At 32.3% G+C, this 25,509-nt stretch overlaps 1 protein-coding gene across 1 annotated transcript; it reads right to left on the bottom strand.

The window, feature by feature from the left end:
- Window positions 1–4,384: 4,384 nt before the first annotated feature.
- Window positions 4,385–21,257, bottom strand: LOC134718982 (uncharacterized). The gene is made up of 8 exons (XM_063581869.1): window positions 21,027–21,257; window positions 18,760–18,982; window positions 17,585–17,656; window positions 17,099–17,143; window positions 15,321–15,638; window positions 14,100–14,414; window positions 11,669–11,737; window positions 4,385–10,391 (listed from the first exon to the last, which is right to left on the bottom strand). Exons 1-8 carry the CDS (start codon window positions 21,228–21,230, stop codon window positions 4,396–4,398), a joined length of 7,242 nt encoding a protein of 2,413 aa, XP_063437939.1. The 5' UTR covers window positions 21,231–21,257; the 3' UTR covers window positions 4,385–4,395.
- Between the last annotated feature and the right edge of the window lie 4,252 nt (window positions 21,258–25,509).

Raw genomic sequence — 25,509 nt, 5'->3', positions numbered from 1 at the left:
CATGAATCTTCATCTTTTTTATTAAGCAAATAATTATAAACAGGTTACAAAATTTTATAAGCAATTCATCTTAATATACATGGTTTTTTTTCTTATTGGCTGACCACATGTTATTGTGTTGTCTTTTTTCTTTTTCATCACAGATTTATTCAAATCCATTCTCAAATCATATTTACAAATTAAGTGCATTCACATTAAAGTTAATTGAAACAAAAAAATGATATAAAAGGTAAAATTAATGAATCCATTCTCAAATTATATTTACAAATATAATGCATTCATATATAATCTGATTGAAATAAAATCAAAAATGAAATAACACATTTATTAAAAAGGTACAAATAAATATGGATCATTGTTCTGCCTATCTATATTCTTGAATTCATACAACACTCATAACAAATGAACTGTGGATTCATTTATTTCCATGGGTACCTATTTTCGTAGATTGTGGAACAGTTGCCTTTTCTTGGATATGTGATTTCGTGGTTTTGACAAGTCTGCATACAAGTTGACAGAAATTTGTGTTTAGTTGAACATATAAATTTGCGGTTCACCTGTACCCATGGAAAACATTTTTATCCAACGAAAAATGATGAAAATACAGTATTACTTCAAAAGTTACAAAATGAACATCGATCAAAACTCATTACTATAAATGACATAGAAATGCCACAAAGAACGACATCAACTCGTCTAGCAAACATGTTGGGAACTTACAGAAGTGCCACTACTCGGGTGAAGAAATCTTTAGAGCGTAAAGCAGGTGTTCATCTTAATATTATGAACTCTCTTATTTTGATTGGTTGATGAGTGATTTACACCGCATGAGCACAAAGAACAATTATCGCGGCGAAATTTTATTTTATTCAAGCGTATTTTTGATACTTAATGTCAATAAAAATGGGTGAAAATGTCTATAAGATATTGACAGAAGGACTAAAGTGTAAAATAGAATCGTTTTACAAAGAGTGTACAGTATATTGATATAGGTTTACAATACCAATGGTAAAAATAGTTTGAAAAATGAAATAAACGCGATTGTGAAATTAACTTTTTTTTTAAATTACAAATACGAAATATTTAAATGACATTTTTTTTCTAAAGGATAGATAGTTTTAAGAATGTTAATTATTACTACAGCTATATTCGAAGTGTAAAATATATTTTTAATCCAACCATGTTACATGACAAACATCAGTATAACTAACAAGCATAACCAAACATATTTACAAAGAACTATACAACTTAGCAAGTTTTGTAAGGATTTAAAAAACAACAACGGAGGGTTATAGTCATAATCATCAATACATGCAGATGATTTGTGTAAAAAATACTTACACTAACTTTGATTTTAGCACAGATATCATAAAGACAAAAAAAATGAAAAAAAATGTCAATAAAATAAAGAAATCAAAAACAAACTAAATCAATATTTACGCTACGAATCTATAAAAATAAAACATATGAATAATAAGATACAAAAACAAACGCATATTGCTCAAACAAATATTCTGATAACAAGGTATTAAAGAGCAATTTCCGTTTTAAGTGATGCTATAAAGTTATAAGATTATGTAAAAACAAATGTATGAATTGTTGATAAACAAAGAAATCTTTTAATTTTGTTTACCAAATACATAACTATTGACATGTACATATATTTTCATAATCTTCTTTATAAAAAAATAAAAAGTAAAAGTTTTTTTCTTATAAATAAGATACAAAAACAAACGCATATTGCTCAAACAAATAAGTTGATAACAAGGTATATTCTTTATTAAAAAAATAAAAAGTAAAAGTCTTTTTCCATACATTTTTCAAGCTGTCCTATAGATGAAGTCTAAGTTAAAGATATTAATGCAAAATAAATCCATATTTGATAATAAATGTAAAATAACTGCAATTTCTGTTCTACAAAAACATACATCCTATACAAATATAACAATAAAAAACAATAAACAATAAAAAGACAATAAACAATGAAATAATAAACTGGAAGCCAAACAATTTGGAAGTGTTTATCGTCTGAACGTCAATCTGGCCCAAATGAATAAAATTCAAATAACATTTAGTATCTTTTTTGTCGAGCCTTCGACTTTGGTCGAAAAAGCGAGACTAAGCGATCCTACATTCCGTCGTCGGCGTCAGTGTCGTCGGCGGCGGCGTCCACAAATATTGACTCTGTGGTTAAAGTTTTTGAAATTTTAATAATTTTCTTAAACTATCCTGGATTTCTACCAAATGTTGACAGAAAAATTGTTTATAATCATAAGAAAGTATCCAGAAGGAATTTGTTTTTAAATAAAATTCTATTTTTTCCGTATTTATTCATAAATGGACTTAGTTTTTCTACCGAGAAACATGATATTCACTCTATGACTTTCTTAAACTATCATGGGTTGGCACTTAACTTGGACTGAAGCTTGTTTATGACCATAAGATAGTAACCAGAAGTAAATTTTATAAAACAGTAAATCTATTTTTTCATATTTTACTTTGATATGGAAACAACACATTCACTCTGTGTTTAAACTTTCTAAAATTTTAAAATTACTCTCTCATATTATTTTGGATTCGTACCAAACTTGTACAGAAGCTTGTTTATGATCAAAAGCTTCCAGTTAACATAAAATTCAGTCTGCAGTTAAAGTTTTTAGATATTAATTATATTCATAAAGTTTCCTGGATTTTTACCAAACTTAGATTTAAGCATTCCTGCAATCAAAAGATAGTATCAACAGGAATATTCTATTGATTTGTCATTTTTGTTGAGCCTGCGATTAACAGAAAGTGTAGGCGAGACACTGGGTTCCAAGGAACCCTTACAATTTTTTTCTTTTAATTTTTGACAAGAAAAAACATGTTAAATTGTATAATTATATCAGCGGTTAGTTATTAAAATACTGTGGAGTAGGGAATAAATGTTTCCGTTTTCTTTTTTTCACCATTTCCATTGTTTTAGAACGACGCACATGGTATATATTCTTGCTGTTAATATTCACAATATGGAACTTACCTTCCTTGACAGTGCGACCGTAACTGAACTTAATTATGACCTCTTGACATTCAACATTGTATCTCTTAACATAAACTGTTATTAACTATTAATGATGATATTATAAATATATACACTTTCATCTCTTTCCGTCCATAGAAATAATTGGTAGAATATGTTTCATATCAAATGAATATCAAAATAAATATATGACTTTTCTATCCGTACTATACGTAATATGTCTTATCTCCTATCAATTTCATCATACCTATATGACTTTTATTTTTCCATACATACTTTGTAGAATACGTTTTATATGCAATCAGTATCATCTTACCTGAATCTTTCATTTACTACTTTCATTTTGTCTTACTTTGAAAAAATATGCATGTTATGCAATAAGTAACAAAATACATATATAACTTGCATTTTTCAATTCCTACATTGTAGAATATGTTCGAACAGCAATATACTACTGTTGCCTTTTTTGTATACCATCAATATCATCATACCTATATGACTTTCATATTCCATCCATACTTTGTAAACTATGTTTTATATACCATCCATATCCACAAATCTGTATCTCATTTAGTTTTTCATCCATACTTAGTTGCATATGTTTAATATTCTATCAATATTAATACACATATATTAATTCCGTTCATAATTTGTACATTAAGCCACCAATTCCCGATATGCTTCGTTTAAAATGTCAAACAACAGGCAAACAACAGTTTACAAAACACAACAAAGAAAACTTAAGTCTGAGAAACACAATCCCAATCAAAAACTTTGGATGATATCAGGTACTCCTGAAGCATAGATAAACACTAACTTAAATATTTATTTGTCGTCTTATTAAGAAAAATCAATACCACTACCCCATGTATTATAAAATTGAGAATGCAAATGGGGAATGTGTCAAAGAGACAACAACCCGACCAAAATAAAAAAAACAACAACAGCAGAAGGTCACCAACAGTTCTTCAATGTAGCGAGAAATTCCCGCACCCGGAGGCGTCCTTCAGCTGGCCCCTAAACAAATACATACTAGTTCAGTGACAATGAACGCCATACTAATTTCCAAATTGTACACAAGAAACTAATATAAAAATAATACAAGACTAACAAAGGCCAGAGGCTCCTGACTTAGGACAGGCGCAAAAATGCGGCGGGGTTAAACATGTTTGTGAGATCTCAACCCTCCCCCTATACCTCTAAACAATGTAGAAAAATAAACGCATAATAATACGCACATTAAAATTCAGTTCAAGAGAAGTCCGAGTCTGATGTCAGAAGATGTAACCAAAGAAAATAAACAAAATGACAATAATACATAAATAACAACAGACTACTAGCAGTTAACTGACATGCCAGCTCCAGAGACGCAGAGATTATTTGTCTGAATCCATCTGGCTCATATATGCTTCCCATTCGGCTTGCAATATAACTCCCATAGAAGACCTATTAACACCTACGAATTCTATCACGGAGTCAGCCTTTGTCATGCAATCCAACCATCTATCCATGTATTGCTGTAACATCTCATCAGGAATAACAATACCAAAACATTCAACCCGATATTCACCATTGTCAATGGCTATGTCATTCTCTGACAGGACAAACATTGTATTGAGGAAGTCACTAGTCCCGGTCTGAATAAGGGTTCTAATTACTTCATTGTCTAGTTGTCTCATGTGGCTACACAACGCAGTCCGGAAAGTACCATTCAACAGAGGCCGATTAACCTTCATATATTCTGTCACCGAATTGGATTCAGTCACGCTATGAAACCATCTCGCAATATATTGCTGTAATAGAAATACATCATCAGGAATCACGATACCAAAACATTCATATCGATTCTTACTGTTGCCTTTAATATCCCCCTCTGTCATAACAAACATTCTATTAAGAAAATCATTGCTTCCTGTCTGAATGAAAAAGGTGATCTGTCCTGTGTTTAAGTGTCTTATGAAAGTTTGCAATCCAGTAAAAAAGGTAACATTAATTAAAAGTCTATTTTCATTTATGTACCTGTTTGTCTCAGATCTCTCAGACAAATGAAGAAGCCATCTCTCGATGTATTGCTGTAAAATATCATCATGAACTACTATACCGAAACAATCGATTTGATTTTCAGTGTTTTCTTTTATGTCATCCTCTGTCATGACAAAAAGCGTGTTAAGGAAATCACTACTTCCAGTCTGAATGAGTGAACTGATTTCTGTTATGTTTAGTTCTTTTGTGTAGCTACGCAAACTTGTACGGAATAGTCCGTTGTTTAAAGGCCTACAATTATCCATAAATTCCTTCACCGATTTGGTCTTCGTTAAATCATTAAACCACTTCTCGATGTACTGCTGTAATAGGTCATCTGGAATTACAATGCCAAAACAAACATGTCCGTGTTTAGCGTTTTCTTTGATGTCATCCTCTGCCATTACAAACATTGAATTCAGGAAATTCTCATTTGTTGTCTGAATGATTGAAGCGATATATTCTGTAGTTAGTTGTCTCATGTGGGCTCGTATAGCACTACGAAAAGTATCATTTACTAATGGTCTATTTTTATCAATCACGTCCACTACCGAATGCGCTTTGGTTAAATCACCAAACCACCTCTGAATATAATCCTGTAACAAACCTTCAGGAATGATAATACCATAACATTCATATCGGTTCTCAGAGTTCTCCTTTATCTCCTCGTCTGTCAGAATAAACATTACATTGACAAAATCAGCAGTAACTGTTGTAGTTTGAATGATTGAAGCGACGTTATCTTCAGTTATCTGACACATGTGTGAACGAACAGCGTTACGAAAATTAACATTTGTCAATGATCTATTCTTATTCAAGGTGGCCTCCACACACTTCGATTTTGTCAAATCATCAAACCACCTCTCAATGTATTGTTGTAACATGTCATCGGGAATTACAATTCCAAAATTTTTATACTGGTTCTTTTCGTTGTCTCTGATGTCCTCCTCTGCCATAACAAACATCTGATTGACAAAATTATCTTTTGCATTCGTAATTATTGAAACAATGTTTTTTGCGCTTAGTTGTCTCAAGAAGTTACTTAACGCTTTCCGAAATGTTTCATTTTTCAGTGGTCTACTTTGATCTATGAATTTTTCTAGTACATTGGTTCTGAGTAAGGAATTAACCCATCTTTTGATATAGTCATCTAACAGATTATCAGGAATAACAATACCAAAACAGTAATATCGATCAGCAGAGTTTTCTTGTATTTCCTCTTCTGTCATGACAAACATATTATTGATAAAATTATCCTTTGCATTCCTAATGATTAAAGCGATTTTGTCTGAGTTTATTTGTCTCATAAATTTTCCCAAGGCAGTACGGAAAGCAAAATTCTTTAAAGGTCTGTTTCGGTCTATGAATCTGTTGAACTCACTGGTTTGAATCAAACGTTCAAACCAATTACCAATGTATATTTGTAGTAGGTCTTCGGGAATAACGATACCAACTTGTTCCCATCGATTCTTAGAGTTGTCTTTTATTTCATCTTCTGTCATGACAAACATTATATTGACAAAAAAATCATCTCTACGCTCAATAAGAAAAGTGACTGTTTCTATGCTTAACTGGTTCAAATAAGTTCGTAGGGCACTACGAAATTTAAAATTTTGCCATGGTCTACTTCTATTTAATAATATTTCCAATCCATTGCTTGTGGTATAATATGTAACAGACCTTCCATCTTCTATGGTCTTTTTTAATACACTTGTTTCCTTCGTTACTTCAAACCACCTTTGCACATATTGATGTAAAAGATCATCAGGAATAACAATGCCAAACCATTCATATCGATTATCAGCGTTGTCCTTGATGTCATCCTCTGTCATGACAAACATTAGATTCAGGAAATCCTCATGTGTATTCTGAATGATTGAAGCGATGTTTTCAGTGGTAAGTTGTCTTATGTGGTCACGTAAAGCACAACGAAACGTAACGTTCAACAATGGTCTATTTCGATCTATCATGTCCTCTACCGAATCCGTGTTGGTCAAATAATTGAACCACCTCTGGATGTATTGCTGTATCCTATCAACAGGAATAACAATACCAAAGCAGTTATATCGATTCTCATCGTTTTCTTTGATGTCATCCTCTGCCATGACAAACATTAAATTCAGGAAATCCTCATGTGTATTCTGAATGATTGAAGCGATGTTTTCTGTGGCAAGTTGGCTCATGAAGGTACGTACATCATTACGAAATTTAACATTACTTAACGGTCTATTCTTTACTATGGTGGTCTCTACAAACTGCGATTTGGTCAAATCATAAAACCACCTCTCAATGTATTGATGTACCAAATCATCAGGAATTACAATACCACAACATTGGTATTTGTTTTCAGCGTCGTCTTTGATGTTATCCTCTGTCATAACAAACATTTTATTAATAAAATCCTCGTTTGTATTTTCGATGATCGAAACGATGTTTTCTGTGGTTAGTAGTGTCATATAGGAACATACAGCTCTGCGAAATGTAACATTCATCATTGGTCTACTTTTCTCTATGGCAGTTGCTACACACTGTGTTTTTTTCAACACATTAAACCATCGCTGAATGTATTGCTGTAATAGATCATTAGGAATAATGATACCAAAACATTCATGTTGGTTCTCAGCGTTGTCTTTGATGTCCTCATCTGACATGACAAACATTGTATTGATAAAATCCTCATATGATGTCTGAATGATTGAAGCGATGCTTTTTGTGGTTAGTTGCTTCATGTGTGTACGCACAGCCCTGCGAAATTTAACATTACTTAGTGGTCTATTTTTAGATATTGCTGACACTACAAAAAACGTTTTGATTAAATAATTAAACCACTTCTCAATATATGGCTGTAACAGTTCATCTGGAATGACAATTCCAAAACATTCATATCGGTTTGCAGCGTTGTCTCGGTTATCCGCTTCGGTCATCACAAACAATTTATCAATAAAATCTGCCTTTGTAGTTTGAATGATTAAAGCGATGTTTTCTATGGTAAGTTGTCTCAAGTGAGTACGTACAGAACTTAGAAATTTGTCACTAACCAATGGTCTATTTTGACTTATGGCAGCCTCTACTGTATGCGTTTTGGTCAACTCATCAAACCACCTTTGAATGTATTGCTGTAACAGATCATCCGGAATAACAATACCAAAACATGCAAATTGGCTTTGTTCACTATTTTGTATATCCTTCTCTGTCATAACAAACATTATATTGAAAAATATATGCACGGAATTCTGAATAAGTAAAGCGATTTCCTCTCTTGTAAGTTGTTTCATGTGCGTTCGTAAGGCAGTGTGAACTTTTATATTTCTCAATGCTCTATTTTTATGTATATCTGTCACCACGCTATATTCGTTTGTCAGGCGATGAAAATATTTTTCAATGTATTGTTGTAAAATTTCATCAGGAATAACAATACCGAACCATTCATATCGGCTCTCAGCTTTGTCGTTAATGTCATTCTCTGTCATGACAAACATTGTATTAAGGAAAGCGTCCTCTGCGGTATGAATGAGTGACGCAATTTTGACTGTAGTTAGCTGCCTCATGTAAGTGCGTAGGGCAATACGAAATGTAGGATTCGTCAATGGTCTATTCTTGTTCATGAATTCGTCAAGCATCAATGTTTTATGCTTACCTGAATGCAAGTAACTCATACCATGATTTCTCCTTACTATCATCCTCCCGACATGTTTTGTCAAATCGTCAAACCATCTGGCAATGTAGTGCTGTAACAAATCCTCTGGAATATCAATACCAAAACGTGCATTTTGTTTCTGAGTCATATCTTGAGAACCATTTTCTGTTATGACAAACATTGTATTGAGGAAATCTGAACTTCCAGTCTGAATGATAGAAGCGACGTTTATTTGTCTTATGTAGGAATTCAAGGCGGTTTGAAATTTCCCACATTTGACAAGCCTGTTCTCCCCCAAAAATGCCTCTGTGGAAATAGTTATTGTCAAAGCATCAAACCATTTCTCAATGTATTGCTGTATCATATCATCGGGTAAAATGATACCAAAACATTTATATTCATAAGACATATCTTTACCTCTGTCTTGTATATCATTCTGTCTCAGGACAAACATGGTATTGAGAAAATTAGTGTTTGCTTTCTTCATGATGATAGTTATTTCATGTTTGGAAAGATTTTTCATGAAATCAAGTATCATAGTGCGGAATTTTACATTTTTAAAATTTTCATTTTCTACTATGTTTGTATTCACTTTACTTGAACCTATAATATCGTCAAATACTCTTTTCATGTACATTAATTGCAATTTGAAATCAGAAATAGGTATAGAATAATGTGTACTTTCATTGTAATCTTTAAAAACAAATCGCTCACGAATAAATCTGTCTTCGGCATGTTTTATCAATATGTTTATAATTTGATGTTGCGTTCCAAAAAAAAAAGCTAGGAAATCAAACAGCTTGTCATGGATTGTTTGGTATGTGCCTTCATCATAAGTCACAAATGTTCCTATCAGAATGTCAATCTGGTTCTTTAGTTTTCTACCTGTAATATTTTCCTCTATGTCGCATACCTCTATGAGATCTTCTATAATCTCCAAAACTTTAGGATCCTTACCTGTAATGTTCTTCTCTTTTAACCCGTTGTTGAAGATAACTAACAATAGTAGAGCGCAGTATTTGTACTTACCTTCTTTACAATCGTTGTACATATGAGTCAAATCATATTTGTAAAAGGAAAAAGGATCATTGAAAAACATGTCTAGTTTAAATTGTGGATTGTCTTTCTCTACATAATAAAATTTACATAAAAGGGGGAGAAAATCATATTCCCCTAAGTGTTTCAATCCTTCTGAAGCATGTTCCCCAAAGTACTGTGCTGTCATGGTCTCTTTTTCAATAATTGTTAAAGCTAAATCTTTAGAAATTAAGTTACATTCACATGTTTTGAAAATATCTAAATTTTCAAACCCCTTATCTTGAAAAACTTGAAGTCTGCAAGTTAAAATCAACTTACAATTACCAAATTCTAAAATACTCCTTAAGTCAACCATTGATTTTTTCCATTCTTCTAACCGAGTTTGGTTGGCAGTAAAATTTCCACATATGTCATCAACAATGTACAATGTTTTTCTGCCAGATTTATACTTATCTGTTATATCTCTCGCGTCGATCACAGTTAATATAGTGTATCCATTTTGTTCCATTTGGAGAGAAACATGTCGAACAAGAGCCGTTTTCCCACAACCGGACGGTCCTATTACACTTACACATGAGTGTTTATTGACACAGTTTAAAACATAATTAGACGCTCTAGTTTCGATATAAAGACTGTCATCCCTTTTCCATGTTTCTACTTTATCAATCATCAAATCTATGTTGGTAATGAAAAAAAACATGAAGCCTATTAATTGTGTTATAATTCTATTAACAATACTATTAATTTAACATCTTTCTTTTTTTAAATACATAAATGTTTAGAACAACTATAACATTTTTTACTTCATAAATGACATAAACTCGAAATATTTTTAATAATCTAATACATGTAAATATTGTTTTGATTCAAACGAGAACAGAAAATAGTTAATAATTTGAAGAATAATAATTCAATTACTTTGATTATATCTTTTATCAGTCATATACGAAGGTTGATATGATACCAAGGAGCTAAATTATAACCCTTAATTAGGATGGTCTTCGATGTCCAAGTAGTCAAATTTTTCTATCACTTTCCCGACAACACTAATGTTGTGATTTTGAGTCATTCTCTTGTAAGGTGCATTCGACTACATTCTTTATTGACTATGATTTTTCGTATGTTTACCAAAGGTCTGTGGTTCTCTTGCGACACTCCAGCTTCTTCCACTTTTAAAAACTGGTAGCCAAAAATAGCCACCATGAATCAATAGTTTCTCGTTTTGATAACACAAATCAAATACAAAAAAATAAAATATCAAGGGAAACAAATAAATAAAAACTGTGGTATGACGAAATCTTATATAAGCTTCACCCGTCATGCAAATCAACACACAGTTAGATGGTTATAAAAGGACAAGGGACACAGTCTGTACATGTACAGCTCAACAATCGTCAAAAAAGTAAAACGACAAAAAGTCTACATCATTGTTCATAAGAAACTTATAATTTTGCAACAAAAAGCGGTCTGAATAAAAGTTATATGGAATGAGACGCAGTTCCTGTTTTACTATATGCACCAAAATTTGTATTATGTTCTACAGAAACTTTTAGTAGATAATAACTTGCAGTTAATTATCTTCCAATCAAGTTCATCAACATGAACTTGTATTAACACAAAATGCGTAAATCTGCGGATAGTTTGGTAATAGGCATAATTGCATAACATACATAATTTCAAGTATACATTGTCAAATGCCACATGTGATTCAGGATCTGCTTACCATTCCAGAGCACCTGAAATCACCTATAGTTTTTGTTGGAGCTTGTGTTGCTTAATTTTTATTTTTCTATGTTGTGTACTATTGTTTGTCTGTTAGTCTTTTACATTTTTAACCTTGGCGTTGTCAGTTTATTTTCGATTTATGAGTTTAACGGTCCCTGTGGTTTCGCTCGTCCCTCTTTTGTCAAATATATACATATTGGAATGACAATATTTGAAATTATATTTACCAGTCATTCCATTTTCTTTTCTTCTTTTTCTTTCTTTTTCAATTATCTTTCCTTCCCTCCATTGTTTTCCTTCATAATAATGGAAATATATATATTAACATTTATTAGAACATAGAAATAGCAACAGTAGTATACCGCTGTTCGAACGTCGAACGTCATAAATCAATTGAGAGAAAACAAATCCGGGTTACAAACTAATGCTGAGGAAAACAACTCAAATATAAGAAAAAACAATGAAACAACAGAAACACTGAAGTGGAACAAAAAAAAACGACAATGGAAAACACACATAAACGAACAATAAGATAACAATTGCTATTTCGCTGACTTGGTACAGGACATTTTAAGAAAAAAAATGGAGGGTTGAACCTGGTTTTGTGGCATGCCAAACCTCCCGCTTTTATGACAATGTTAAATATAACACGAAACTGAAAACATTACATGACAGTTCTACAATACAAATAAATGGAAGAACATTCAGGATAGAGAAATTCACAAATTAGCAATACAATATAACTTTACGACATGCTAATAGGTATTAAAGGTTTTATGCTTATAATTGAATACAAAAGACTTATGTTTCTATTAAAATGTATACAAAATATTGTTTTTTTATGGTTTTAACTTAAAGACGACCATTTTTATGTTGAAGGGTTTTCATATAAGGAAACAAGAAATTGTAATACCGCAGTCCCACTAGGCCACGATCGCACTACGATCTATGACAAAATGCAAATTTTGATGAGCGTAGTACGATCGTGTAGATCTCAGTAAGGTCGTATCACGGTCGTGGTGAGGTCTTCAAGATCGTAATAAGCGTGGCCAACTTTGAACATGTTCAACACAATCGTGGTGTGGTCGTGGCTAAATCGGATCGTGGTAGAATCGTAGTGAGAGCGCACTTAGATTGCGGTTGGATCGCAAAGGTCGCTGTACCATCGTAGCGAGAGCGTAGCTAGAGCATAGCATTAGCGTAGCGAAAGCATGATGCTATTCGGAGACACTGCACTGCGATCTCACAGTGACGTTATAACGATCTCACTACGACCATCACGTTCTCGCCGCGACCAAAATACGCTTCCCCTACGACTAAACCACGCTGTTCACGACCATAGTTCGATTCTAGCACGCCCTTGCCGTCCTCATCACGCTCTTCTTACGACTTGACTACGTTCATACTACGACCATCATTCTCATTGTCATTTTCACATAAAATACATTAAATCTCTCCAGGTTTTATTTGTCTGTATGTAATAAGGACTTCTCGTCCATTTTCTCTAACTCATGCTTCTCGTTTTTATATAGATTAGACCGTTGATTTTGAAAGGTTTTACACTAGTAATTTTTGGGTGCCATTATAGTTTGCTTTTCGGTGTGAGCCAAAGCTCCGTTTTGAAGGCCGTACTTTTGCCTTAAATTGTTTACAGTTATAAATTGTTACTTTGATGGGGAGTTGTCTAAATGGCACTTATACCACATCTTCCTATATCTATTGACACATCTGTGTCATCTCTGCTATCTTCATTTGAGCTTTATGGACAAGGAATGGGTATAATTTAGGTAGGATTGGTCTGTCCGACATCTCTGCTTGATCAGGATTCGTTACTATCAGAGCTCCCTCTGCCTATACATAACCCCCTACCACCGACCCACGCGTACGTGTTCTAGAAATCTACGTATTAATCAAAAAAGAAGGAACGGGACTGTATTAATATGGAACACGATGTTCACGTTATTGCTGAGAACGTAGTAAAATTCCGGTATGAACGTAGTATAATCGTGGTAAGAACGTGCTATAATCGCAATAGAAGCGTGGTAAGATCGTGTTGCAATCGGATAACTCGGGGTTTGGTCGTAGTGAGAATGTGATGAGCGTAGACAGATCTTGATAAGCATAGTGAGGTCGCAGAATAAGCCCGGTAAGAACGAGGTATAATCGTAGAGGGATCATTGTAGACGCGTAATGAGGACTTAGTAGCATCGTGAAAGCAACGAAAATCTATATTTTCATGCCGCTCATACCCCGACCTCACCACGATATGAATTTATTTTAGATCGCATAGAGCATGGTGCGATCTTGGTCTAGTGGGATTGGGGCTTAAGGTGGTACCCAACACTTTCACTAAAATTAATTTGGCTTGTTTAATTTTTATAAAATTTCGACAAAGTATTTACTTTGACCCTTTGACAAAAAATATAAAAATTTCAAAACATTTGAACCAACCATTTTATCAATGACAAATACTTATTTTGATCATTCAAAAACTTAATATTCCCTTAACAACACAATGTAAATTAAACGTTTAGCTGATTTTACAGAGTTATCTCCCTCTAGTGTTAGGTACCACCTTACAGTAACATTGTTGTAAAAATAAATTATAAATGTCTAATTTTGTTGGGGTTTTTTTTAATATTTTGTTCGTTGACCTACCAATACTTAGTAACTGGAGGTCAAATTGTGTGACATCTGTTTCCTCTATTTTTGTAGCATATTCATTATAACAGCTATCTTCTTTAAGAACTTCAAGGAAGATTTTGTAGGCAGATGAAGTATTGTGTCCAATGATTTTTCCTAAAATTCCTCTATTTCTGTCTTCCACAGAAACATCCATTGGTGTCATTTCTGTATTCTCTTCCTCACTTAAAATATCATGGAGTTTGTATAGAATTCCAGTTTTTTCAATGTCAATGTTATGGACTATTGTGTTATAACACTTGATTACTTTAACGATTTGTTTCTCTGTATCTGAAATATAATACATTATAACAAAAACTCTATATAGAAATAAGAAGATTTGGTTAGGTGCTAATTTGACAACTCTGAAACTAAGTCACATTGTGTACAAAGTAAACAATAATAAGTTAAGGTATAGCCATACACATGTAACTTTGTCCCACATCGAACAGAAAGCTACAAAGGGATGCACATATACTAGTGTTAAAATATTCAAACAGGAAAACATTGCTGTAATCTGTATCTAAACGAGAAACGAGAAACACTTATAAACTTCAAAAAACGACAGCTTTTGAACAGATTCCTTACTTAGGCCAGGTTCATATAATTGAAACGCGTTTAAACAGGTTCCAACCTTCGCTTCAACATGAATGAGTAATGTAACATTTAAAAATGAAAAAAACCCACTGAAAAAAACCAATGACTTATATGATTAACTCAATTAAAAAGATATATTGACTTAAACAAGAAAACGTACACTCAACAAGTAAATTTGATCTATGACACACATTAAATACGATAAAGATCAAAATATATATTAAGAACAAGGTCAAAAAGAAAACTTTAGTCTGGGACAAAATGGTGTACTGGGATAAAATACAAAACAGTTAACATTGAATAACAAAAAAACATTACCAATTGTGTCAACAATTCAAATTAATACGAAAGTACGATTTATGAGTTACTTCGCAGTTACTCTAATGTAAAATAACAAAAACTCCGAACTCCGAGGACAATTCTAAACGAAAGTAATACGCAAATAAGAAAATCACAATCTCAAATACTTCAAACGAATTGATAAAGTGTATATAGCAGTTTCCTATTTACAAATGCTTTTGTTTCAATACATTTGGTAAATACTTTAACAATTTCTACCTGTTAATAACCAACTTTTTAATCCGCTTAAATAAAGCTTACCTGATAAGCCATCTATGAGTGGTTCATTTTGTAATGTCATAACATTGTCTTCGACCTTGGCCTCCATTTTGGAAAGCAGTAAAGTGTGGCTCTTTTGCTCAGACTCTTTCATTGCTTCAACGAGTATACCGAGTGTGTGGTATGGTCGATTGATGAGTAATTTTAAGAGCTTTTTGTTACGAGATGATTGGTTATCACAGTTAACAATTTCTTCTCTGTCATCTAGTGTCAGAACGCATTTAGAAATTAGGTTATCCAAAACCTCTTTGTCAAGCATTGTTGAATGTATGAGTTTGTCTTTAAATTCCATAAAGTCACCTAATGAACAAATTTAAGTGATTTGCTTAAAATGTTATCTTAAAATGTCCCGTCCTAAGTCAGGAAAATGGCTATTGTTATCTTATAGTTTGTTTCCGTGTGTGTTGTGTTTTAGTGCTTCTGTTGTGTCGTTGTTTTCCTCTTATAGTTAATTTTATTTCTCCAATTTATCGTCAATTTATCCCTTTCGGCACCCATTTTATAAAAAAAAAATTAACGTATGATTCGTTTGATTTCAGTTCTTGTTAAAATCAAATTGTGACGTCGATTTTCTTGATTTCCTTTGAATTTCCTAATGTGACGGCAGGAAAAAAGGCGACCATGCCTGATGAGGTCAAATAGAAAGATCACATCTTTTTGCAGATCAATCAAAAAGAAGAAATAAGTTTGCCTGCATATGTTGTTAGATAATCATTACAAAAACAGGTGCCACCACCGAAGCTGGTGTTATCTGATATTTATCCACTCTTGACAGTTAAATTTTAAATAAATATGTAAAACGCTCAGCGAGACTCGCGTTTTAAATTTGAAGATTTGACTGTCTCGAGTGGATAAATATCGTTTCACACTCGATGCAGTAGTAGAATCTATTTTTTAAAGTACAACTTGGTACATATATATGAAATACAATATATTACATTTTTCAACATAAGCAGTCATTCAACATGTATATTTATACCAACCAGTCTTTAGAGGCATTTCAAATCCATTAATCCTTATTATATCTGAGGCTTAATTCTTATTAGTTACAATGTAGGTTTAATAAATCAGTTGTTTTTAATAAATAAAAGAAACAATAAAAATGAAAGTAACTAAATAATTTTGGTTTGATAATAAAAGGGTTGTACATGGAAAATTAGTTTTCTCTAATTTTTGTGCTATTTTCACATTTCCTGACCGGTGTGAGAAAAATATTTCTCCTCACTAGTGAAAAATCTGTTCTCGGCAAATGATTAGTCGAAATTTGATTATGATGTCAAAATGTTTTGTTTTCTTCTCAATTTTCCTATTGTGACGTCATCAAAAAAGGAGACCTTAGCTGATGACGTCGCATAAAAAGAGCACAATTTTCTGATTTTTTTTGAAAAAGAACGATAAAAAGCATTAGAGAAACAGATTCCAACACTATAACTCGTGTATTACGATATTTCTCCACTCTCGACAGTTAAATTTTATTATTTAAAGGGCTCGGCAAGCCTCGCGCTTTAAATAATAAAATTTAACTGTCTCGAGTGGAGAAATATCGTAATACACTTGTTGCAGTGTAAGAATCTATATGTCTCTCTTTGTATGTATCCGCATCATATTATGAAAAAAAATAGAAATTGAAATAAAAAAATAAAAGAGAATTTACCACATAGAATGGACTAAATTCTGACAGTTGATCTATAAAATAATAATTTATCCCATTCGCTGGGGTAGCAAAAAAGTATGTGAAATAGTCTATATAAAGTATTCACCTTTTGGACCATTGACATCGACGTCTATCCTTACTGACTTTACTTCTGAAAATAACGATGAAAATATAATGAACCCACTAACTCTTTCTCTCATTTAGCAGGATCTGCTTACCCTTCCGGAGCACCTGAGATCACCCCCTACTTTTTGGTGGGGTTCGTGTTGTTAATTCTTTAGTTTTCTATGTTGTGTCATATGTACTATTGTTTTTCTGTTTGTCTTTTTCATTTTTAGCCATGGCGTTGTCAGTTTGTTTTAGATTTATGAGTTTGACTGTCCCTTTGATATCTTTCGTCCCTCTTTTATAAAATTTTATTAAAAAGTACAAAAACATATTCAGATATCAACTAAAACGAGTTAAAAAAAAAGCTCTGGAAAAGGCTTAAAGTTTATCACTAGCATCAAACTTGTTATAAAATGTAGCTAGATGTGTAATATCTAATGTATTTATAACACATCAAGCTCGATTAGAAAACTATTGATATTACCTTGTTCAATGTATTCCACTGTTGTTTCTAGTATTGCTATATTGCTAGCATTGTCTGCACTTGATTGCTCAACTACGAAAAAAGAATGAACGCATATTAACTAATCTAGTAAAACAAGTAAAACAAAACATCTATAAAGGCTTCACACTTTTTGTTGATATCAAGCTTGTTTTAGAACAATCAATGTTTTTCTATGTTGTGATGTTATGCTATTGTTTCAGAAAAAGGGAGAAGGTTTGGATCCATTAAAACGTTTAATCCCGCTGCAAATGTTTGCACCTATCCTAAGTCAGGAATCTGATGTACAGTAGTTGTCGTTTGTTTATGTAATATATACGTGTTTCTCGTTTCTCGTTTTGTTTATATAGATTAGACCTTTGGTTTTCCCGTTTGAATGGTTTTACACTAGTAATTTTGGGGCCCTTCATAGCTTGTTGTTCGGTGTGAGCCAAGGCTCCGTGTTGAAAGCTGTACTTCAACCTATAATGGTTTATTTTTTGAATTGTTATTTGGATGGAGAGTTGTCTCATTGGCACTCACACCACATCTTCCTATATCTATATACTCGTTATAATAGCAGAATAAGAATTATGTACGTCAATTGGCCGTTTCGGAATCTAAAGAATCATGGGTAATTTCATCGTTCGTACCCTCAAACGAAAATAACGTCACTTCATTGCTCGAATTTCCATTGTTTATGACATTATTAACCAATCACGATGTTTTGGTGTACACTTTTGAAAATATTACCCAGGATGCATAAGATTTTGAATCACAGTGGTGTTCGATTCAAAAGTTATATAAACTACGAATTTGAAAAGGATCTTCTAAACTCTCACAAAAATATCACTAAAAACATGAATAATTAAGTACGAATTTAAAAAGGAATATTTAAATCTCACCAAAGTATCACTAAAAATCATGCACAATAAAGTACAAATTTGAAAAGGATCATCTAAACTCTCACCAAAGTATCACTAAAAAATCATGCATAAAAAAGTACGAATTTGAAAAGGATCATCTAAATTCTTACCAAAGTATCACTGAAAATCAAGCATAATAAAGTACGAATTTGAAAAGGATCATCAAAATGCTGCCTATAGAAATAAGAGTTATATGTGATGTATTTGTCTTGCATCAAGATCTGTTATTAAACATTATTCATTAACCGTCACCTTTGCCATGGCCAATGTTCAAATTTTCAACAGTTGTTTCAAGTTTTGCTATTTTGCTGGCGTGCTCGACTATTTTTCCTGAATGCTCCAAAGATCGTTTACGATTTCGCTTAATTTCCATCCTAATATCCAAGTGTTCCATAATAGCTTTAAAGTCTAAAACTTTAGTTTTGGCATCTGCCGCATCTGTTATATCTTGTTGGTTTCCTAAACCATTAATGGCCTTTAGAATATAATAAGAACATGCATAAACATTATATTTAACAAAATAAAACAAATATGATTACAAGTTTTCTTTTAAATTATCTTCGATCATTTAATTTGATAATCATAGTGTAACAACTTGAAATAGTTTTGATTTGGAATATTAAATATTCTAATATGACGTGCATCTGTAGTTTTGTAAACAACACTGTGATAAAATTCTCGATAAAATATACTTAGCGCAGACTCAGAGATATATATAATAGGGGCTGTTACAATATACTTCCCACGTAAATCTACATGTATTGGAACCTATTTGCAGACCCTTTGCCGATTTTATTGTTTTAAAAAGTGAAATTTAAAAAAGACAAAATAACTTTTATTCTTATTCGTATGCATTATAAAAAGAAGTAATGCACAAGAGCTCGGAAAAATCAACAAAATAGAAATTAAATAAAATTCAGCGAAAGTCTTTTAATCTTTTTGGCGCGTTTAAGTCATTTCAAAACTTGACGTCATACAAATGAAACCGCTAAAGTTGAAAGCTTTCTGTTACGTGAACCATCGGAATTCGTATGATCTTGTATTAAAACTGATTTTTGAGGTAGGTTTTGTTTTATTTTCTATTCTATTGCATTATTCGCATATTTACTCATTTCAGCAAGTCAATATGGCAGCTCCTTAATGTCAACTTTGGATTTGACGGAAGCTTACGAGAAAAACATGTAAATAAAAAATGGAAAATGTTGGGTTTGAGAATTTAAAGAATTAAAAAGTTGTTTTTTTACAAGCAGCTGTTCACGAAATAACCTACGCAAGCTACATATTTATAAAGATATTTGAGCTTTATCCAACAGGGAGTAAAAAAGAACAGCCACACACACAGCATACCCACCCTCGCTTCAGTTTTTTAATGACCGTATTTGTCTTATTAGAATCGAAATAATTCATGGAAGCCCTAGATTGTTTGAAATTTACACATGGTGTGGGCCGTGATATTCGTTAATTTTCGTAAATTGATAGCAGTCTGTGAGGTTTATTAACGGTAAACTAAGCTCATTTTGGACTTGAAAAATAATCGCCTCTTTTTGCCTCTACATGCATCAAAACATTGATATGACTTCAGTTGGACATTAGTTTTGATGATTAGTGTAGTTAAAAATTGACAAGTGTAGATAGATACCAGGATAATAATTTAATACGCCAGACACGCGTTTCGTCTACATAAGACTCATCAGTGACGCTCAGATCAAAATAGTTGTAAAGCCAAACAAGAACATAGTTGAAGAGCATTTAGGACCAAAAATTTAAAAAAAAGTCGAGCCAAAAACAACTAAGGGTTATCCATTCCTGGGATAGGAGAATCATTATATTTTCGAAATCATTAAAGTTTTGTCAACAACAAATTTATTAAAATTACTTTACAATTGATATTTTTGTCAACACCGAAGTGGTGACTACTGGGATGTTGATATCCTTGGTGACGAAACGTCCACCAGCAGTGGCATCGACACAGTGGTGTAAATAGTTATCAAGGTTCCAGGATTATAATTTAAGACGCGCGTTTCGTCTACTTAAGACTCATTAATGACACTTAGATAAAAAAATTGTAAAGCAAAACAAATACAAAGTTGAAGAGCATTGAGAACCAAAAATTCCAAAAAGTATAAAAAAAAAAGTTATAGACATTTTTTTTTTATTTCGATTTTTTTTAAGTTTTGTATGTTGGAACTTTGAAATGTCAATATGGAATTTATCTATATTTTTATGTCTTTTTTGTTTGATCCGATCTTTAACGTGTGTATAAGGTTACGAAATTTGGATTATTTCACCTCTAGTATGTATAATTTAATGTACCTCTGGTGCAGTAAAAGTGGTACCGTTTTTGTCAAAGTGTTTCTCACAATCTCACTTTAAAGTTGGAACTGAGAAATATCAATACGGAAATATTCAAATGAGAAATTATTTTGCTTATTTTAAAGTTTCTTAGTTATAATCGCATTGTCTCAGATGTCACGCAACGACCACATGCTGAATAAGATTAAAAGATGAAATAATCATACCACATCCATATCAATCCATATTTTGTTGAAATCAGCATCGGATAGTTTTCCATCCTTTGAATGCGAAACAATGAAATTTTTATAATATTTTATTCGAGCTATGTGAGCACCATTAGACACGTCACTAGATAGTGGTAAGGCATCAAATCCATTCGGGGTTGGTGGAGCAACCATTGGTGGTAAATTCCGTAGAAGACAAACCATTAAAGTAACATCTAATTTAGCAGAAGAAACTACAGGTGCCCCTACAAAAAAGTATTAAAATCAAATATCTCATCGTTTTCTTCACCTTTCCATCGCAAACGCTTCAATGATAATCTGAGGAGATCCTAATGAATTATTCATTTTAAACATTTTTTATTTAGATATTTTTCAAGTGTGTCCGCTATACAAAAGTTATTTTTTTTTGTTTTTAGAAGATTTAAGGGCATCCAAGGCAGGGGGAGCTAGTAATTTTTTTTGTGATGGGTCACTCTTACAGGAGTTTCCCAAAAAATATGTATCTCATTTGTATCTCTTCTGATGTAATTAAACAGATAAATGGGCGTTATTTTCCATTGTGTGCTCTTATAACGACTTATGATACTAATACACACCTTTTCACATAAAGCAAGTGTTTATTATTAATTACTGTGATTGTATTACGGCATGGTTAAATTGATTTTCCACATCTTTTTCAACCATTTTTTTCAAATTACCTGTAGGAGGGTATAAAATATCCCATTGCTCCTGGTACAATACTCTCCTTTGTCCTCTAGGTGGTTTGTGCAGGCTTGCGAGTATTGCCTTATTTGATGGAGATGACAAATCGGCTGGCAAATTAGGATGGACGCTGTCAAAATACCTCCTTAGCGCCGTTGTTCCTACTCGGTAGTTTAAGTAAACAACGCGTAGAAAATTATCCTCTTCTTTGGTCGCCATGTTTGCCTCGATAAAGTTTCCAATTACATATGAGGTAACATGTCTCTGTCCTTTTCAACACACTGTTTTGTCCTAAAAAAAAGTAGTAACAAATAAAACTCGAAGGTTTTATAATAAATTTTTCATAATTTACGTATAACATTGGAGAGGCGTGTATTGGGTATATTGGGATACGGGATATTTGCCATTTTGATTTTAGGGATATGGGATATTGGTCCTAAAAATAAATGGAATATGGATATTTGACATGTTTGAGAAGGTAACTTTTTCCAAATTTAACAAAAGGCTCTGTAAATGTGTTTGTTTGAATATAACCATCCCCCTCTCAAAATCAAAAATTAAAAATCATATTTTAACCCCTAATCATCATTTTTCATACATAGACATTTCTATTTTGAACATGATTTTGGTATCTCATAATGTGGAGTTACTACATCGTTCATATTATGTTTCGGTTAAAAAAACGAGATGGTCATACAAAATAAAACAAATTCTATAATTGTTATTCATGTCCTGCCGACGCGTTGCAATTATATCCAGGTTCGTGTTCGTATGTTAATCTGGTGCAAGAAAATTGGTACCGTTAATATTATTACTACCACTGGGTCGATGCCTCTGCTGGTGGACTATTAGTCACCGAGGGTATCACCAGCCCAGTAGCCAGTACTTCGGTACTGGCATGAAAATACGGATTTTTTTGTGTTATTAAAATTTGCTGTTACAAAATGATAGAAATTTTTATAAATTAAGGAATGTATCTCCCTCGTGCAAAGCTCTGATTCCTTTCACGGATTTGGCTATACATTTTGGACCTTTTGGATTATAGCTCTTCATCTTTCAAATATGCTTTGAATTTCAAATATTTTGGCAACGAGCATCACTGAAGAGACATGTATTGTCGAAATGCGCATCTGGTGCAAGAAAATTGGTACCGTTATTATTTAAGATTCTCTTCTACTTTCCGTTTTGCCTGCCCTGCCAGGTAACGGAAATCTTACTTTTTTTTCAATATTGATGGACTTTAACTTTATCAAGAACGATTTAACCCAAAAAGAAAGGCAAGTGAAATATACTAGTAACTACTACTGGGATATATAAGCTGGCCATCTAACAACCATCCATCTCAAATATATCCTCCTGTTTATTCCTAATAAAAAATATATGGTCGTTCTACAAAACAGGGGCAGAAATTGTGCCCTCCAATAAGTTATTTCTTGACCACTCTTGCAGAGAGTTGTTGCACTAGCTTATATCTAAATGTATACTTCACAGTTTGCATGAAGACTTGATTAAGTCGTTGATTATATAAGTCAATTGCCTGGATATTTTCTTATTACTTATGATTGTGTCCCAAAGAAAAATATCTCAGACATAAACATAAAAGTTAAAGCAAATATGTTAGATAAAAATATGTATACCTGAGATCGTATTATTTGTAATTAATTTTCATGTGAACGTTTTTTTTTCGTACGCCGAGTCTACTTGAATGTATTTGACAAAAACTGAACGTTTTAATTTTTCCTGCTGTATTTTCCATTTTATGTTATAAAGAGGCATATCATTAAATATAAGTTTACGGCATTTAATCCAGAAACTGCCAAATGATATATGAGTCAATATAATATATATTAGTTCTGAGAAAATATAGAAAACGATACTATTCACAGGAAGGTGAAACGTATGTTTTGAGTTATTTTCCGTTCTGGATAAATCATAAGTTTTTAAATCCGTCCTCGTAGTATTCAATTTGATATCACTTAAATATTTACTGTTGACTAATTTTATGTCTATAAAATCATAAACATGATGTACATCTTATTTGAAGAGTCGAAAAGACTCGTAAGCTAAATTTTTTGTTGCACATAAATTTTTCAACACAATTCATATACTTATTTCACGTAAATATACAATCAAAACACAGATATGACGTATATATTCCGGCATCATACCACATCTTCTTTTTTATATCTAGACATATATTGCCTTTATTAAATGAAGGCAACAGTAGTATACCACTGTTCAATAGTCATAATTCAATTAAGCAAATACAAATCCGTGAAACAAACAAACACCGTGGGAAACTGTAACATGTATGAGTGGAAAACAACGGAACCACAAGAACACTGAATTACAACAAAAACAGACTACGACAAACATAGACACGGTCTCTAGATAACAGCTGTTATATTCCTGTTTTTGATACAGGACATTTTAAGAACAACAATTTTTCCATTCAAGCAATTGATTAGTTAAAATGAATAAGAGAAAATTAATGTAAAGGGGTACCCAATGCTTTGACTAAAATGCATTAGGCTCATTTAATTCTCTTAAAGTTTGACCAAATATTTTCTTTGACCTGTGGATAAAAACATTTGAAAAATCCAGAAAATTTAAACCACAAAATTTACATGATCATTATCAATGGATCTCTTTTCAAAATGGAGATTTTTTTTAATAACAGTGAGTGATTTAAAAGATCATCTGATTTTGAAACTTCCTTCAACGTTTGTATAGCTATCACAGTAAAAACATACTTATGGTTATGATTTAAAATTTATGCAGCTTTATTCAAGTTATTAATGGCTTATTTTATGGTTGCTTATTATGTGATAGTAATGCTGTGAATTATAGTATTATTTATAAAAAAAAAATCAATCAATGTCCGAAAAGCTTACCGGATGTGTCGATCTGTCATTTATAGATAGATTATAGCTTATTATCACTTAAGATTTATGTGGACCGTTTGGCTAAAATGGCTGCATTTTCACCTCAAAAAGTATTCAGAGTACAAACAATCATGTGCATCTCGAAATGTTTAAAGGAATAGCATGCCCTAGATAAACAAATTTCAAATATATTTCATGTTTAAGAAAAACAAAATCTTGACAGGATTTTTGCAGTGCACTTTTTTCATTCCTGTAGGTTTGAGAATTTCCCCACATGTAATAATTGAAGTCGTCTGTATTAATTGACATAGGCAATAGATACCTGACAAAAATTGGCGATTTAAAGTGTGTGTCTGAGTGGTCCATATCAAGCGAAACTCAACTTTTGTTTATTTTATCATCTTCTGCAGGGACGAAAAAAAGTGCACTGCAAATTCAGTTAAGTTTTCAATTTTCTTAAAGATACAATACATTTGATTTTAATTTATATAGCGCATGCTATGCCTTAAAACTTTTCCAGATGCAAAGATGTGTCTGTACTCATAGTGCAAAGCAGCCGTTTTAGCCATAAGGTCAACATAAACCTAAACATAGTTCACATCTTTACAGTTTTGTTAAGAGTAGGTTTTTAAATGGCATAACATTACTCTTTGTTTAACATAAACAATGTTGCCTTGCAAAAATTTGTGTATATTTATGTTTAATTAGTGACCAAAACTGATATAATTTTCTCATAAATGAACAATACGTTTCGTCGTTAACTCTTTTACTTTTGAAGAGAACAAGGAAGTCAGTAAACATGTATTTAACTGGTTGTGTCAATTGTTTATTTTACACAACCAGTGTGTCAAAATTATATATACTTACTTATTTGTTTGTCAATCAACGGATCAAAA

This window comes from Mytilus trossulus, chromosome 5, assembly GCF_036588685.1.
Source record: "Mytilus trossulus isolate FHL-02 chromosome 5, PNRI_Mtr1.1.1.hap1, whole genome shotgun sequence".
Classification (NCBI taxonomy): domain Eukaryota; kingdom Metazoa; phylum Mollusca; class Bivalvia; order Mytilida; family Mytilidae; genus Mytilus; species Mytilus trossulus.
The sequence above is the reverse complement of the archived record's forward strand: the minus strand, read 5'-3'. Positions and strand labels throughout refer to the sequence as shown.